This window comes from Tiliqua scincoides, chromosome 8, assembly GCF_035046505.1.
Source record: "Tiliqua scincoides isolate rTilSci1 chromosome 8, rTilSci1.hap2, whole genome shotgun sequence".
NCBI classification, from domain to species: domain Eukaryota; kingdom Metazoa; phylum Chordata; class Lepidosauria; order Squamata; family Scincidae; genus Tiliqua; species Tiliqua scincoides.
In genome coordinates this window covers 8431059-8447810 of record NC_089828.1, presented here as the reverse complement: position 1 = coordinate 8447810, position 16752 = coordinate 8431059, and the positions used below count along the sequence as shown (strand labels likewise).

Genomic DNA, 16752 nt, shown 5'->3' with positions numbered 1-16752 from the left:
CAGACTGCGTCACATGGAGGAAGTCAATACAAAGCAGGGGCTGGCCACAGTGGCCTTAAGAATGTCTTTCTCAGTCTTACAATTCCATGAATCAAGGTGCACCTTACATCAAAGAACTCCCAGAGATAAAAGTGTGAAGAACATGCTCAGGTGCGGGGTGTGGTGAGCATGTACATCATCCACATTGTGCGTGAAGGAACTTGGACAAAACTTGCAAGGGAAGAAACCAGGGAGGCACCAACAACTAGACAGTTTGTGCCCCAGTCAGGACTTGTTAACAAGCCTGGGCCTGGCAACTCAATCCAGGGTTTGTGGAGTATGTCTATCCTGCAGGTATGTACACCATTTGGCTGTTCTTTGCGAAAACATGTACAGATCTATCCTTTACAAAAGCTGGTCACAATGCAGTGCCCAGAGGGGGCTGAGTGTAGTGCCAATGGATAATATTTGGTGTCAGATTAACTTAACATCACAAAGGTCATTCTCACAATTCAACAGACATTCACTGAAACATGTTGCTTTAATAAAGCCAAGTCCCCACACTTCCTATGAGGCAGGCAGACAGTCGCACACCCATGTACACTTCCTGTCTGAGCGAGAAACAGCTGTCTAACAGTCCAATCCTATGCTCACTTTCCTGGGAGTAATCCCCATTGACACTAATGGGACTTACTTCTGAGTAGACATGCATAGGATTGGGCTCTAAGCCCCTGTTATTTCATACATTTGAGTTGGCCAATTTGGTAAAATCTCATTCCTATTTATATGTTTAAGGCTGCAATCCTTTGGACACTTTCCTGAGAGTAAGCCCCAATGAACACAGTGGGACTTTCCTTCTGAGTAGACATGCATAGGATTGCACTGTAAATATCCTATGAGGTGTCTGTCTTTTTCTGTGGTGTCTCAGGTGTCTAAATCTTTTTCTATGACCTTCTGCTGGGTTCGAGGCTGGCTGTCCTATCGCTGGGCTGTGTTTGAGTGCAGCTGGCCACAAATTACTGTCACCTGTTACTCTGATCAGTGTCCTTCGGAGCCATTGAGATGTCCAAACCTGGAAAGACTGGATTGTTGCCTTGTGCCAACACAACACAGCTGCTGTGCCATGCTGGGCCTTTGTCCGTTCTTACTCATGGTCAGAAACACACACGGGAAATGTGTCCCTTTTCACTGCTGAGTCCTTTTATTCCTCTGTAACAGGCAAAGGACCAGCCAGGGGGTGAGTGGGGTTGCTATGGGAATGTCAAAACCAGACACCAGATTTGTGTTTACAGCCATTTGCATTTCCCACTTCAAGTTGCAGAAAAAAGGTTCTGTGTTTAAGGTGTCCAAAGAGTAAGCTGTTTGCTTTGGAAGGCAAAAGCCCAGTTTGCTTCCCACTGGAAGAGGAGCCCATTAACACAGATAACAGGATACAGACCTGTCCTACCTGACCAGATTAGAGGCTAGAGAGGTGCAGGGTGATGAGAGTTGGCGAGTCTTGGCAGCTGCTGCCACGCCTTGAACAACAGGGCAGATGGTTTTAGTATTGCTGGTTGTTTTTAAGGTAAATCTTTCTGATTTGGGGCTGGGGGACTCTGCTGAATTTTGACATAATTTAAAACAGCTGCATTTTTAGTGTATTTCTCCAGCTTCTGTGGCCTGATGACCATTTTGTTGGCCCCCTTTTGAGATTTTTCCGCTTTAAGGCTATGAAAAAGCAAGACAAGCACATGAGGCACATGCCTGCATCTCCTTCTCACTCTAAAGAGCCTTGCAAGCATGCTGTTGGCTACAAGCAAGAATTGCTGTGACACAGTGGAAGGAACAAGAGCAGGCTCTATGTCTCAGGCCTCAGGCCACCCCACTGCAGAACCAGGCAGGTCTAGGTCTGGTCAGCACCTGGCTGGGTGGCTGGCTGCCCATAGTGGGTCCCACAATGGAAGAAAGGCAGGTATAGATGCTTCAGTACCCACACATGCCCCAGTTCTCCATCTTCTCCCACCTCAGATGAAAATAACAAAAGGCAGAGAAAGGGTCATTATGAGTGTTTCCAGGGGCAGCATTACTTATCCAGGGCCAACAAAACAGTCTGTTCATTTCAGTCATGGGTGATGGTTCGCATGCATGGCTGAAGCAACGATCCCACTGCTCTCTATCGCAGTGACCCGAAATGCTCCCACTCTGCTTAACAACATGGAAAGCTTTCGAATGAGATTTGTGTGATATGCCTTTTCAGTCACAAATTTGGTAGGGACTAACCTTGTCACCCCAAAGTGAGGCATTCCAACCCCAGCTCCCCACAGACCAACCAGTGCAGCCCAGCCTAGAGAGGTGTTTCCAGTAAGATAGGATTACAGCCTGAGTAAAATAAATACCACCATTTTCAAACATGTCTACTATAGCATCCATCAGGGCAGGAAAGGGGCCGCCCATACAAACAGGCCCAGAAGACTCATGCAGACTAGCCAAGTCACAAAAAGACGCCCTTACCTGCAGAGTGTCTTGCAGAGCTTCCTTGTCTATCTCCACAGAATCTTCTCCCAGCAGGCAGCAGAACTTCTTGCTGATTCAGTATAAAAAATGAGATGAAGCAAAATGTACAAGACCCTATTACATTTGTGGTGCAACCCCCCACCATAGAACGAAAGTGTCTGTTTTAAAGATGCCACACTTCCTCTGTGGATGAGCAGCCCAGCCAAAGGACAGCCTGAGGGGGCAGCTCTCATTTAAAGGGAAGCTCCCAAGCAGGCGTTGCTGACAAGCTGTCTTGCAAAAGCAGCGGGAAAGAGGCCAACAAGAGCCCCAGCCCCGGTCTCTACACGTCCAGGCCCATAGAACCAGGTTGTACATAGAGGCCCAAACTGTTTGCTCATTGAACTGCTTTGATCAATTAATCATTGATGAAAGAACCAAACAGAAAGGGCAAAAAAAGCCAGTGCCCCCTGTAGCCACATGGCAAACTGGGAGAGTGGCTTTTCTTTTTCGGAAGCTTTGCCCAAGTGCTCTTTGCCCAGTACTGCCTCGTGCCCCCAGAGTTCTGTTGTATTTATGAGACCTTTTGCTTCTGTCTCCCCACCAGCATATCCCAACATCATCAACTTACCAGTATTTGTAAAATGCATTCTTCTCTCCCTGATGACTCTCCCCAGACTCTTGCCCAATCCCTGTCAGATGCCAACTGTGCAGGGATGCCACAGCTCTCAGGCCCCTCTGCTCATGGCCGAATGAGGTCTGAGTGACACTGGCGTGCATTTTTCTGGGGCTGCGCTGGTGCCTGTGGCACATCCGTCAATGGGCTTCTACACTGGCAGGGCTGTCGTCGTGCCAGCATACATGGAGACATACTGGTGTTTTGCGAGGACAGGCCTTTATCTAGACTGGGTTACCATAATGCACCTCCTTCATCCTATCTAAGCCCACTGATGCCTCTTCTTCATTCTACAGCTTAATTCTCCTGCCAGCAAATTATGGCCACACTCCTCCTCCTCTTTTTTCTTTATACTAATTCCTTTCCATTACCATGTGCAGTTTAAAATTCTGCAACTTGCTTTAAACTTTTCTATGCTCTTTTGTGTGTGTTTTTCACTCTAACGTCTCTTCATATTTCTGCCAGCGTTCTGCGTTCTTTGAATGCCAATCTCCTAACTAGACCAAGCCATATCCTCCCTTTGTCTGTTTTCTTTGGCAGCACCTTATCTTTGGAATTTCTGGCCTCTGGACAGTCCTTCTCTTTAGGAAGCCCCTCAAGACATTTTTTCTTCTGCAAGACCTTCCCAAATTATCTCATTTAGTGCAATTTTAGTTTTACACTCCTCTTCCTTCAGTGCCTTTCCTTATCCGGCCCCCTTCGTTTTCCTTATGCTTTTGTCTACGCAGACTGCAAGTTCACAGGCAGGGAACCATCTCTGTTAATTCTATATATGCACATTGCCCTGTTTCTTAGGCACCTAAGAAACCATAAAAATAATTCATAGAAAGCACTACTCACCAGAGCGTAACTTTTTTTAAACCATATTTTGACAAGCACTGGCAACATTTTTAAAAAGGAACAAATTCCTGGAAGACAGGTCTTATCTGTGAGAGGCTACTAGTCAGGAAAAGTAGCCACTGTGTGAAAGCTGAACCTGCATGTCCAGAAGCAGGATACCTCATTACCAGACTGGTGACAAGCACAAGGCAATGGCTGTCACCACCACGACTATTTGTAAGCTTGCTGGAAGTATCTGGACGGCCAATGCTGGTCTACAGGAGCCTCTGGTCTGATTTAACAAGAGAATTTCTGATGATGGCTAAGTGGTCTGATAGGATAGAACCGTTCTTACACTAGATGCAGTGGTGGCCAATGGCTTTAAAAGGGGATTAGACAAATTCATAATGGCTGTTGGTGCTAATTTAATAGCATCTCCATATTAAGGCTCAACATATCTCTGAATGCCAGTAGGGGACAAGCAACAAGGGAGGACTAGGACTGCTCTGGTGCCCCCTTTGTGGGCTTCATGGAGGCAACTGGTGAGCCACTGCTGGAAACAGGATGCTGGCCTCGATGGATCTTTGGGTCCAATCTAGGAATGCTGCTGCCTTTCTGTCACTAGGCAAGTTAAGGAAAAAGAAAGCAAAAACTAGGTGCACAAAGTACATTGCAAGATTCCACCCCCTCTACAAGCTCTTTAGGAAAAGCAAATATATGATTTGCTCTTTAAACAGTTCAGCTGGCTTTCTGCTTTACAGCACTCCTGCTGCCTCTCAATATTGAGACCATCCCATTGTTACGGCTCAGGCCCCATTTTCTTCGTATTGGTATGTATGTATATTGCATCTTCACACTGTGATACCTCTGTGCCTCCAATGATCTTTGATGCTGTCCCATAATCAGTTACTTTAAGTAAGCATAAGCTGGCATTGAACAATATCCCAAAGATCAGTTCAACATGTGAGTAAAAAATGAGAAGAAAGAATTTATATTCAAAAATAAACATTTAATTCCATATTTGGAATTCATTACAAACAGATACATTTTGATAGATGACTGTTTCACATGAGAAAATGGGTCTTTAATCATACATAAATTATGAAAAATGTCTACACTGTGGAGAAACAAATGGGTCTTCTTAAGAAACTCTTTTTGTCTTCATGGCTTGTTTTACAAGCTCCATGTCTTCCTTTAACAACTGCTTTAGTATCTTCTTGCTCTGCCTTTTTTTTTCCCCACAGAAAACACCCTTTATGGCATCAACCACAGCCATTGCTCTATCAACAATATCCTTAGAGGCTTCTTGATTGTTCTGGTGCTTTGTGTACGTAGTTAGTTGGGGACTAAAGCCATACAGCAAGTTGACAAATGCTTTTAACTTTCCCATTTCCACTTGTACATCCTGTGCTGTTTTTTCTGAAGACACAGATGGAGATGGTGTCAGCATAGTGGTCTCCTCTGATACAGATGGAGATGCAGAAGATGTGGAATGAATTTCAAGCACCTCTGTCTGTGGTTCAAGTAAAGATGCTGATGGTGTAGGATGAATCTCAAGTACCACCTCTGTCTGTGGTTGCTGTGAAGATGCAGAAGGCTCAGAAAGAACTTCAAGCACCACCTCTGTCTGTGGATCTTGTGAAGATGCAGAAGGTGTGGAAACAACCTGGATCTCCACCTGTGTCTGCAATCCAGGTGATGCTGATGGTGTAGGCTGAATCTCCACCACTAACTCTGTCTGTGGCTCATGTGAAGATGCAGAAGGTTCAGAAACAACCTGGATCTCCACCTCTGTCTGTGGCTCATGAGAGGTTGCAGAAGATGTGGAAACCTCAGTCTCCACCTCTGTCTGAGGCTCATGTGAAGTTGCAGAAGATGTGGAAACAACCTCAGTCTCCACCTCTGTATGCAGTCCAGGTGCAGATGCTGATGGTGTAGGTTGAATCTCCACCACCATCTCTGTCTGTGTTTCATGTGAAGATGCAGAAGGTTCGGAAACAACCTGGATCTCCACCTCTGTCTGCGGTTTATGAGAAGTTGCAGAAGATGTGGAAACAACCTCTACTTCTGTCTGTGGCTCATGTGAAGTTGCAGAAGACGTGGAAATAACCTCAGTCCCCATCTCTGTCTGTGGCTTATGTGAAGACGTGGAAGGCTCAGAAGGAATCTCAAGCACCACCTCTGTCTGTGGCTCCTGTGAAGATGTAGAAGGCGTGGAAACAACCTCAATCTTCACCTCTGTCTGCAGTCCAGGTGCAGATGCTGATGGTGTAGGCTGAATCTCCACCACCACCTTTGTCTGTGGTTTATGTGAAGATGCGGAAAGAGTGGAAGCAACCTCAGTCTCCAAGTCTGTCTGCAGTCCAGGTGCAGATGCTGATGGTGTAGGCTGAATCTCCACCACCACTTTTGTCTGTGGTTTATGTGAAGATGCAGAAGGAGTGGAAGCAACCTCAGTCTCTAACTCCGTCTGAGGCTCGCGTGAGGATGCAGAAAGTGTGGAAAGAAGTACCAGCTCAGTCTGTGTTGGTGTTGAGAGATTACTGTTTTGGTGCAGCTGTGGCTTCAGCTTCTTCTCTGCCTCTGCTGCAAGCTCTAGTGCATTTTTAAGGTAGTTCTCTGCTATTTCAACTTGTTTATGGAGAGTTGGATCTTCCAGAACACTGGAAGGCACGTTCTTTATTGTTCCAATTAGTTTGTTAATCAAGGTCAAAATCCCTGCACCTGTGGGTTGATGGCGATTTCCCCCAGCAGGTTCCCCCCCACTGCCTTTCTGAGCTTGCTCTTTAGTTAATACTGATGCATTTAATTTTTCAATGTTCTTTATGGAGTCCACCAGACTCGTCAAGGTTCCACTCTTTACTTGATCAAAACTCTTATTTTCTTCCTTGGTAGTCATTTCAAGTGACAAACTTTCTGAAGGGGGATTATCCGAAAGAAAAGCTGAACTTGTGGGACTTGGGACACTTTCTGGAGTCATTACTTCCTCACTTGTCCTATCTGAATGCAAAACAACAGGTGCATCTTCATCATTTCTGAGATTCCAAAACGCAGTTGTAGTAGAAGGGTGAGTTTTTTTGGTTAAGGTACCTGTTTCTAATACTGCCATTGGTGCAGTAGCAGTAGTTGGCTTCACAGTCATCCAGACAGTGCCAACTATTTTTGAAGGAGACGGTGATGGAGATGGAGAAGACTCTACGACTGATGCGATCCCAGTCGGTGGCTCGCTGGTTGTTGTCTTTGCTCCCTGTGTTGGAATGTTTTTTACCATGTCTTGCAAAAGGCCCACAAGATTATTCAATGTTTTCTCTTCTTCCTTTGCTGCTTCAGCTTCAGCTAACCTGGAAGAAGCTGTAAAGAGAAGAGGAGGTCAAATAAACCAGGAGGGTTCACATATCTTGCCAACCTCCTATACAAAACAGTTTCTAGGGTTTTGCCCACCAGTAATGGCACCATGAAAAAAGATGGGGAGGGGGTTTGCCAGAGAGGGCAAGACACTTTCCTGGAGTGGGGAGTTTTGTCTGACATGCTAGGTTTCTGACAGAAAAGTAAAGAGCATATTTCATCTTGACAGTCGAGCTTCTCAGCCCCAGGCCCAGACTGGAGGTGGGGGCTCTCTTGTTGCACTAACGGTACCCAGTTGCTGGGTCTCCAGGTCATTCCTTTCCACCCAGCTTGAGAAGGACCCTGCTGCTCACTCTGGCAAGACTTCTCCTGTTGCCTCAGTTTGGCTTCATGAAGGGTGGGGTTAAGCAACACCCACCCACCCACCCCCTTCACAGGACAGCCTCCATGGCTCTCTGCCTCCTCAGTAGCTGCTGAGACAGAGCCCCAGCCTGGCATTCTACCGCCAAGGCCTGCCTACCTCCAAGGCCAGCTACATCATCCATGCTGCTGCAGCGACTTACAGTTCAGGTGTTGCACTGTGTGGAATCACAGGTGTTGCTACATCTTAATATGTGACCTGCCTACTCTTTTCAGAGTCATGAGATAATGAACAAATGGTTCCTGTGGCAGAAGAAATTTGACCTGCATCTTACCTGGGGCAGTTGTCCAGGCTTCACCCTCCCAACCATCAGACTGACTCAAGTGGTCAAAGAGAGACAGGGTTGTAATCATGGGGGACTTACTGATGGAGCCTACTAGAGGACAGGTGACTGGCTTTAATATTGTGTGGAACTCAGGACCTGGTTAAGGATCTGAATGTCACTGAACTGTTGGGGAACAGTGACCATGCTGTGATCTGTTTCACCATGCAGGTTGGGGGAAGAGTGCCAAGCAAATCTGACACAAAAACCCTTGACTTCCAAACTTCCCTGAAATGAGGAGACTAATTAGAAAGATGTTGAAAGGGAAGGTAAAAAGAGTTCGTTTAAAACAATAGTATTAGAGGCCCAGCAGAAGTGTATACTGCAAAGGAGGAACGGCTCAACTAAGTTCAGGAGGGTGAAAGTATAGCTAATGAACAGAGTTAAAGAGGCTGTACAGGGCAAGCAAGTGTCCTTTCATAAATGGAAGTCTTGTCCTAATGAGTATAAAAAGGAACATAAACTGTGGCAAAAGAAATGTAAGAAAATGATGCAGGAGGCCAAGAAAAACTTCTGAGGAGAGAATGACCAACAACATTAAGCGGAATAATAAAAGCTTCTTGAAATACATTAGAAGAAACCTGCCAGAGAAGCAGTTGGTCCCCTGGACTGTGAGGGGCGGATAGGGGAGATAAAGGGGGACTTGGAGATGGCAGAGAAATTAAATGAGTTCTTTGCATCTGTCTTCACACAGACCTTGGGCAGATACTGTTACCCGAACAGCCCCTCCTGACTAAGAAATTAAGGCTGAAATCCTATGCACACTTTCCTGAGAGTAAGGTTTATTGAAGACAATGGGACTTACCTCTGAGTAGGCAAGTTTAGGATTGTGCCTTAAGGGCGTAATCCTAACCAACTTTCCAGCACTGACCTAGCTGCAATGCAGCCCCAAGATAAGGTAACAAGCATGCCCTTACCTTGAGGAGGCCCATTTGATTGCCTCCCCACTGCAGGATGCAGTGCATGCCACATTGGCACTGCTATGTCAGACCTGGAAAGTTGGTTAAGATTGTGCCCTAAGTCACGTAGAAGTTAAAAGAGAAGCCGTTTCAGACTTAATCAACAAATTAAAGATCAATAAGTCAGTGGGCCCAGATAGCATCCACCCAAAAGGAACTGAAGACTGAAGTTGCTGATTTCTTGACTAAAATACGCAACTTGTCCCTTAAAATGGCCATGGTGCCAGAGAGGATTGGAGGAAAGCAAATGTCATATCAATCTTTTAAAAAGGAAGGAGAGGGAACCCAGGAAACTACAGGCCGGTCAGTCTAACATCTGTACCAGGTAAGATGGTGGAAGGCCTCATCAAAGATACAATCTTAAAGCACATAGAAGAACAAGCCTTGCTGAGGGAGAATCAGCCTGGCTTCTGTAAGGGTAAGGCTTGCCTCACAAACTTTTTAGAATCCTTTGAAAAGGTCAACAGGCATGTGGATGCAGGAGAATCCATGGATATCAGATATCTGGATTGTCATAAGGCGTTTGACACAGTCTGTCGCCAAAGGCTGCTGAGAAAACTACACAGTCAAAGAATATGAGCGTCCTTTTATGGCTTAAGAATTGGTTGAGGACCAGGAAACAGTGGGTGTCAATGGGCAATTTTCACAACAGAGAGCAGTGAAAGGCGGTGTTCCCCAAGGATCTGTCCTGGTGCTTTTCAAATTGTTTCTAAATGAGCTGGAGTCAGGGATAAGCAGTGGAGTGGCCAAGTGACACTAAACTTTTCTGGGTGGTGAAGACCAGAAGGGATTGTGAAGAGCTCCGGAGGGATCTCTCCAAACTGGGAGAATGGGTAGAAAATGGCAGGCGCGTTTCAATGTAAGTAGGTGTAAAGTAATGCACATTGGGACAAAAAAAATCAAAACTTCACATCTTTAGCCACTAAAGGGTTCTGAGTTGTCTGGAACAGATTCAGAGGGGGATCTTGGAGTGCTGGTGGACAGCCAGATGAAAGTGTCGACCCACTGCACGGCAGAGGTGAAGAATGCCAATTCTATGCTAAGGAACATTAGAAAGGGTACTGAGAATAAAACAGCCTATATTATAATGCCATTGTACAAATCAATGGTAAGGCCACACCTGGAGTATTGCATCCAGTTCTTGCCGCCACATCTCAAAAAGGACATAGAGGAACTGATGAAAGTGCAGAAGAGAGTGACCAAAAATGGTCTTCAACAAGCTGACACCTGCCTTCTTATGCAAAGACACTTATTCCATTCAGATGACAAAATATTACTAGTTCCATAGTGGTACTTAACCCCTGAAAATTGAGATAAGTGGACAGAAATTTTGGAGGCAAGATTCATGAGCAACTACACAAGCATGGCCCAAGAAGAAAGAAAAATAGATAGCAAATGCAATTTTCACCCTTGCACTGTTTTTATCAACCTAGACCAGCACTTCTCAATGTTCCAGCTACTGGAAGCACCACCAGAAGTAACAGGCGATGATGTCATCATCTGTTACTTCTGGATTGGGAGGCCAGACGCAATGCAGCAAACACCAGTGAGAGGCTAAGGTTTGGATGGGAGGGTTTTGAGCGTGCTAAAAGCGCACGCTGGAGCTCTGCCCGCTGAACTTCCTACCGGTTTGTCACATTGTGTTGCTGGTCTCACTGCCAGGCAGTGGGGGTCTGGGGGTCCTGCAAGTACCACCAGACACCATCTTGAGGACCACTGGTGGTATGAGTACCACCAGTTGAGAAACAGTGACCTAGACAAAAGAGTGATGGGGAAAATATGAGTGTTCCAAACTCAGCTCCAAAATGGCTTCGGCACAAGTGGCTAAGGCTGCAGTCCTCTGCCCACTTACATTGGAGTCAGCTGGACCGGTGCAGGGACGCGTACCGGCCTGCAGAGGCTGAATCCAGCCTCTACGCCGACTTGGGGATGGAGCCTTGCATCGGTTGAGCTCGGATGATGCAAGGCTCTGGGGTGGACGGGAAGGAGGTGGGAGGGAGGCATTCCGGGGTAAACGGTGGTCCCGGGGTGGGCAGCAGGAGCCAGGGCTAGGAGCCGGCTCTTATGGTGGATTCTAGTCCCCATTCCCAAGCAGCGTGGAGTGACTTCAAGCTGTTCTGCTGTCCTTGGACTTATGCCACATACAGATGTGGCGCATGTCTGAGGAGATCCATTGGGGCTGCAGTGGCTTACCCAGGGGTAAGGGGAAGAGTTTCGCCTTGCCTCCAGCTGAGCCAATTCTGGCTCCTATCTTGTACTGTATATAGCACCTGCCTGTTCCAGCGCAAGACAGGATTGCACTGTTAGCTACATGGTCACAATCATCCTTTCCTTGCAGCAGCGAATGGCTGAACTGTGCATAATTTACCAGGTTCAAAGGCTGCAACAGGACCATGTACACCAATGGCCTGTATAAATAATAAACGAATAAGTGAAAAATAACCCCCTTTTCCCTTCTTTATTCAACCAATAGGTGGAACTAAGCCCGAATTAATTAATACCCTGAAACAGACATAATGGGAACATGCTGGGGTGATGAGAAAAAGCTTGTTACTGTGGAAGAAACTGCTATAACAGGCGTCTTTATGCAGAGGAGGGCAGTGGCAGGCTTCTTTGCATACATTTGGACACAGTGCTGGGGGATTAGGCAGGTGTCAAGACCCTTGGGGAAATGCAGGGCATGTGAAACACTGTGAAGAACCACTCGCAGGAAAGTGGGGCCAGAAGGTCTTGCATTGCTCCACCATGTCCAGCAGGACATACTACCCAGGAAGGGTGTCTTGGATGGCTTCACCATGATGCTGAATGCAGGCTTGTTAGGATGGTTAAAGTGAAAATGATGGTGCAAATGTGACTGTTTCTTGTATTTAGTTTACATCTGCCTTATATTTGGCCCTTTCCCAGAGTTAAAAAGCATTAAGTTCCAGGTTCCATCTTGTCTGCATCAAACCACTATTCCCTTTGGGCTAGACCAGGGGTGCCCAAACCCCGGCCCTGGGGCCACTTGCGGCCCTTGAGGCCTCTCAATGCGGCCCTCAGGGGCCCAGTCTCTGGCCCTCCAGTGTTTTGTTGGAGCCCACACTGGCCCAATGCAAATGCTCTTAGCGTGAGGGCAACTGTTTGACCTCTCGCGTGAGCTGTGGGATGAGGGCTCCCTCCACTGTTTGCTGTTTCACATCTGTGATGCAGTAGTGGCGGAAAAGGAAAGGCCAGCCTTGCTTTGTGCAAGGCCTTTTATAGGCCTTGAGCTATTGCAAGACCATTCATTCATATAAGTTCATCTTTAACATATTCATTTATGTAAACGTATGTAAATTTATTCAAATTTGAAATGTTAATTAATCCCCCCCCCACCCCCAGACACAGTGTCAGAGAGACGATGTGGCCCTCCGGCCAAAAACTTTGGACACTCCTGGGCTAGACAGAGTCCTCATCCAGCAGTGGCCCCATGTTACTGCTGTAAGATCAGGAAAGGCTTATCAGGGAATATGGATGTGTACTTGGAAACTGCGGCCAGCACTTCCTTTCTCTGGAAGCAGCCTGGGATTTCCCAGCAACCACCGTGGGAGAGTTCTGCTCCCTTTGGTTGGTTGCCCTTCTCCCTAGTTGCCCGTCATAAGAACATAAGAACAGCCCCACTGGATCAGGCCATAGGCCCATCTAGTCCAGCTTCCTGTATCTCACAGCGGCCCCACCAAATGCCCCAGGGAGCACACCTGATAACAAGAGACCTGCATCCTGGTGCCCTCCCCTGCATCTGACATAGCCCATTGTGAGGCCTCCCTGTGGGGGGGGAGGGTCCGCCCGGCCTTTCTGAGGGGGACCCCCTGGTGGAGGCCTCAGACTAGTTCACCACAAGAAGGGGGGGGTTGTGTCACCCGGTTCCCCCTCTTTGGGTTGGCAGCATTTGCCAGTCAGGAGCAGGGACTGCTAGCAGCATATCCTCCTGCCTGCTCTTCAAACTCCCAACTGCCTTGTTATCCCTGGCCTCCAGGTTTGTGTAGGGCAGACCCCTCCCCTTTGACCCCTCCCCTTCCCTCACAGGGATGGTACAAAAAGGGCCTGTCCCTAGGACTGCCCTCCCTTGGGATTATCCCAACTCCTCCCCTTCCTCTCTCTCTGTTTCCCTCCCACCTCCTCCCACCAGGAGCTGCCAGGGTTGTTCCTGAGAGGGCTGGGAAGGCTGCTGCCTCTGCTCTGGTCTCTGCCTTTGGGGGGTGGGCTGGCCCTGCCCACCTGGGTCCTGTAGCTCTACTGCGCTTTGCCGCCTACAGGAGTGTCCAGGCAGCATATGGGGAGGTGGCCCCATGTCCCACCAACTTCCTCCCTGATCCTCTGGCCCAGAAGCTTTCTCCCTGGGTAAGTTGGGGACTCGTGGGAGGAGGGGAACCCCGACACCCATTTCTAAAATCAGGAGGTTGCACATACACATCATGGCTTGTAACCCATAATGGATTTTTCCTCCAGAAACTTGTTGGGCATCCAGGCTAGATGCCGTCACCACATCCTGTGGCAAGGAGTTCCACAGACCAACCACACGCTGAGTGAATAAATATTTTCTTTTGTCTGTCCTAATCCTCCCAACACTCAATTTTAGTGGATGTCCCCGGGTTCTGGTGTTATGTGAGAGTGTAAAGAGTATCTCTCTATCCACTTTATCCTTCCCATGCATAATTTTTTATGTCTCAATCATGTCCCCCCTCAGGCGTCCCTTTTCTAGGCTAGAGGCCCAAATGCCGTAGCCTTTCCTCATAAGGAAGGTGCCCCACCCCAGTAATCATCTTAGTCGCTCTCTTTTGCACCTTTTCCATTTCCACTATGTCTTTTTTGAGATGCGGCGACCAGAACTGGACACAATACTCCAGGTGTGGCCTTACCATCGATTTGTACAACGGCATTATAATACTAGCCGTTTTGTTCTCAATACCTTTTCTAAGGATCCCAAGCATAGAATTGGCCTTCTTCACTGCAGCCGCACATTGGGTCGACACTTTCATCAACCTGTCCACCACCACCCCAAGATCTCTCACAGACAGCTCAGAACCCATCAGCCTATATGTGAAGTTTTGATTTTTTGCCCCAATGTGCATGACTTTACACTTACTGACATTGAAATGCATCTGCCATTTTGCTGCCCATTCTGCCAGTTTGGAGAGATCCTTCATGCCTGGGACCCCTCTCCAGAGCTGCTTAGTTTTCCTGCTCCTGTAAACAGCACTGCCTCCCCCCTCCCTGTTGCTCCAAAGCTGGACTCTGGTCCTCACCCTCTTCCTAAACCCCTCTTTCCAAAGAAGCTTTTGTCCCTACACCCAAAAAGCCCTTTTTTCCAACTGAAGTGCAGCCTGGTGTCCAGCCCTGGGTACCATTTCAACCCATCCTTTATTGTCATCTTTGGCCCTGTCACAACTCCTCCCCTCCCTGCTGTCAGCGGTATTTCAAAGGGAAGCTCCTTGCACATAGGGACACTTTCTCTCAAGCAGCATGCAGAAAATGGGCAGTGCAGGTAGAATAGCACAAGGCTTGGTCTCCCCCCCTTTTCCTCCCTGCTGATGTCATGGAACAAGGAAATGGAAATTTCAGGGACATCAGGTTGGACAAGGGGGAAGGTTCTGCCCATGGTGACCAGATACAATGGAGGACAAGGTGCCTATGGCCCAAATCCTAACCAACTTTCCAGCACTAGCATAGCTGTGCCAATGGGACGCGTGCTGCATCCTGCAGTTGGTCACTCACAGAAACCTCCTCAAAATAAGGGAATGTTTATTCCCTTAGGCTGCAATCCTAACCACACTTTCCTGAGAATAAGCCCCATTGAACAAAATAGGACTTACTTCTGAGTAGGCCTGGCTAGGATTGTGCCCTTACCTTGGAACTGTGTTGCTCTTATGTTAGTGTTGGAAAGTGGGTTAGGATTGCACCCTAAATCCCTAACCAATTTACAAGTGTGTGACGCTTAATGACCTGCTGCTTAATGACGGACTGCATATATGACAGCAGTCAAAGCACAACAAAGACATTCTGAATGAGGCAGTCAGGTCTCCCATAGCCTGCAGTACAGAGTCTGTTTACACAACAAAGAGGCTCAATGCAAAGAAGAGCAAATCTATCTCCAGTAGCCTGTACAGCCAGCTAGTGTATGGCAGGGAGTGTCTGTTTACACAACAAAGGCACTAGACTGGGCTGAATGTTCGCTTAACAACATAATCGTGTTACAACAGGGATTGGAGAACATATCCCCTCAGTGGCACACACCTGTATAGAAGAGGAATTTTTGGTGGGTGCAAGTCAGCATGGAGTGGCTTAAAAAGCGGCACTTTTTATTAATTCCCTCATCTATACCATGGTGAAAGGTAAATAGGCACCAAGTCCTCCATTGTATCTGGTCACCCTGGATCTGCCTGAAAGCCTACTTGGGGGTTGTGGGGTGCCCAAGCTCCAGAAGGCATTTGGTGGGCCGCTGTGAGATACAGGAAACTGGACTAGATGGGCCTATGGCTTCATCCAGTGGGGCATGTTCTTAAGGCAGTCTGCCTTGCTCTGCCCTTTGGAAGGGCCTTTCCAGCAGAGATATGTGGTGGGTGGGGAGGCAGGTGAGGCAGAGCCTTCCCACTGGAGCCCTTCAAAAGGTGCTGCAGGTGTAGTGAGGTGCTCAAGCAGAGCAAGGGCCCGGGTAGGTAGGCTCTGCCTCACCTGTCATTGTGGTGGCACTCTTCAAAGGACTCCAGTGGGGAGGCTCTGCCTCACCTGCCCCCCCCCCCAGCCCTGGTGCTGGCTCCCTAGCCTGGGACTGCACCAATGAGTGGGGGACCTTCAGTGCAGCAGTCCCCTAAGGGGTGCGTGTGGGGGGAGGGGCCCCACCCCACAACCTGCAGATCCCCCAAAAGGGGGGGAGAAGCGCACAAACTCTGCTCCTGGAGGGAGGGAGGGAGGGGGCCTTGCCCCCGCCTCTCCTTAGGCAGGACCCCAGCTCTGCAGTGGGGGAGCTGCTCCCAGGCCCGCCCCCTTCTCTGGGGCGGGAGGGGGAAGCGCCCTCCCCACCCGGCCGCCCCCAGACTCACTCTGTTTCGGGGCTCCCAGCGGGAGCAGCAACAGAAGCCCCAGCAGCGGCAGCAGAGCGGGGCCAGCCCCATCGTACCGCCGGCGACAGCAGGGGGCACGCCGCCGCATGGGACTGCCGGGCCCGCGGGCGGCGGCGGCGCTGCTGAGGCTGCGGAAGCAGAAGCAACCGTCGCTGGCGCCCCTCCCCCGCACTGGCAGCGCCCTCCGATGGAACGCGCTCCGCCCCCCGGGCACCCCGAGCGGTGGCGTAGCTGGGGGGGCGGAGCGCTCAGGCGGCAGGGAGCCTCAGCAGGGTGGGCAAGCGGCCCGTCCCTTCGGAGCCAGTCCCAGCCTGAGCGCTCCGTTTTGCCCCCCCCGCCGGGAATGGCTCCGAAGGCAGGGGCCGCTTGCCCACCCTGAGCGCGCCGCCCCCCTCCAGCTACGCCACCATCTGGGACCAGCCCCTCCCCCCACAGGGTAGGCCTGCCACTGGGGCCCACCTGGTCCCCACTCAGGACAGGGCAGGGCTGTTTGCGACTGGGGAGGCAGAACCACCCTACAGCAATCCTTCCAAAAGCGCCACCGCCATGTGAGGTGAGGCAGTGCCTCCCCCTGGAGCCGTGAAAAGTGCCACCACCTCTCTGTGAGGTGCTCAAGCACTCAGCCCACATGCCAAGCAAAGCGCGCGGGTTGAGAGTGCTGGCAGCAGAGGTGGCAACAT

General features: G+C 49.0%; 1 protein-coding gene across 1 annotated transcript; it reads right to left on the bottom strand.

Moving 5' to 3' along the window:
* Window positions 1–4997: 4997 nt before the first annotated feature.
* SPESP1 (sperm equatorial segment protein 1) lies at window positions 4998–16752 on the bottom strand. Its single transcript, XM_066635387.1, has 3 exons — window positions 16701–16752; window positions 16052–16303; window positions 4998–7297 (listed from the first exon to the last, which is right to left on the bottom strand). The coding sequence occupies exons 1-3, from the start codon at window positions 16750–16752 to the stop codon at window positions 5088–5090; spliced, it is 2514 nt and encodes an 837-aa protein (XP_066491484.1). The 3' UTR covers window positions 4998–5087.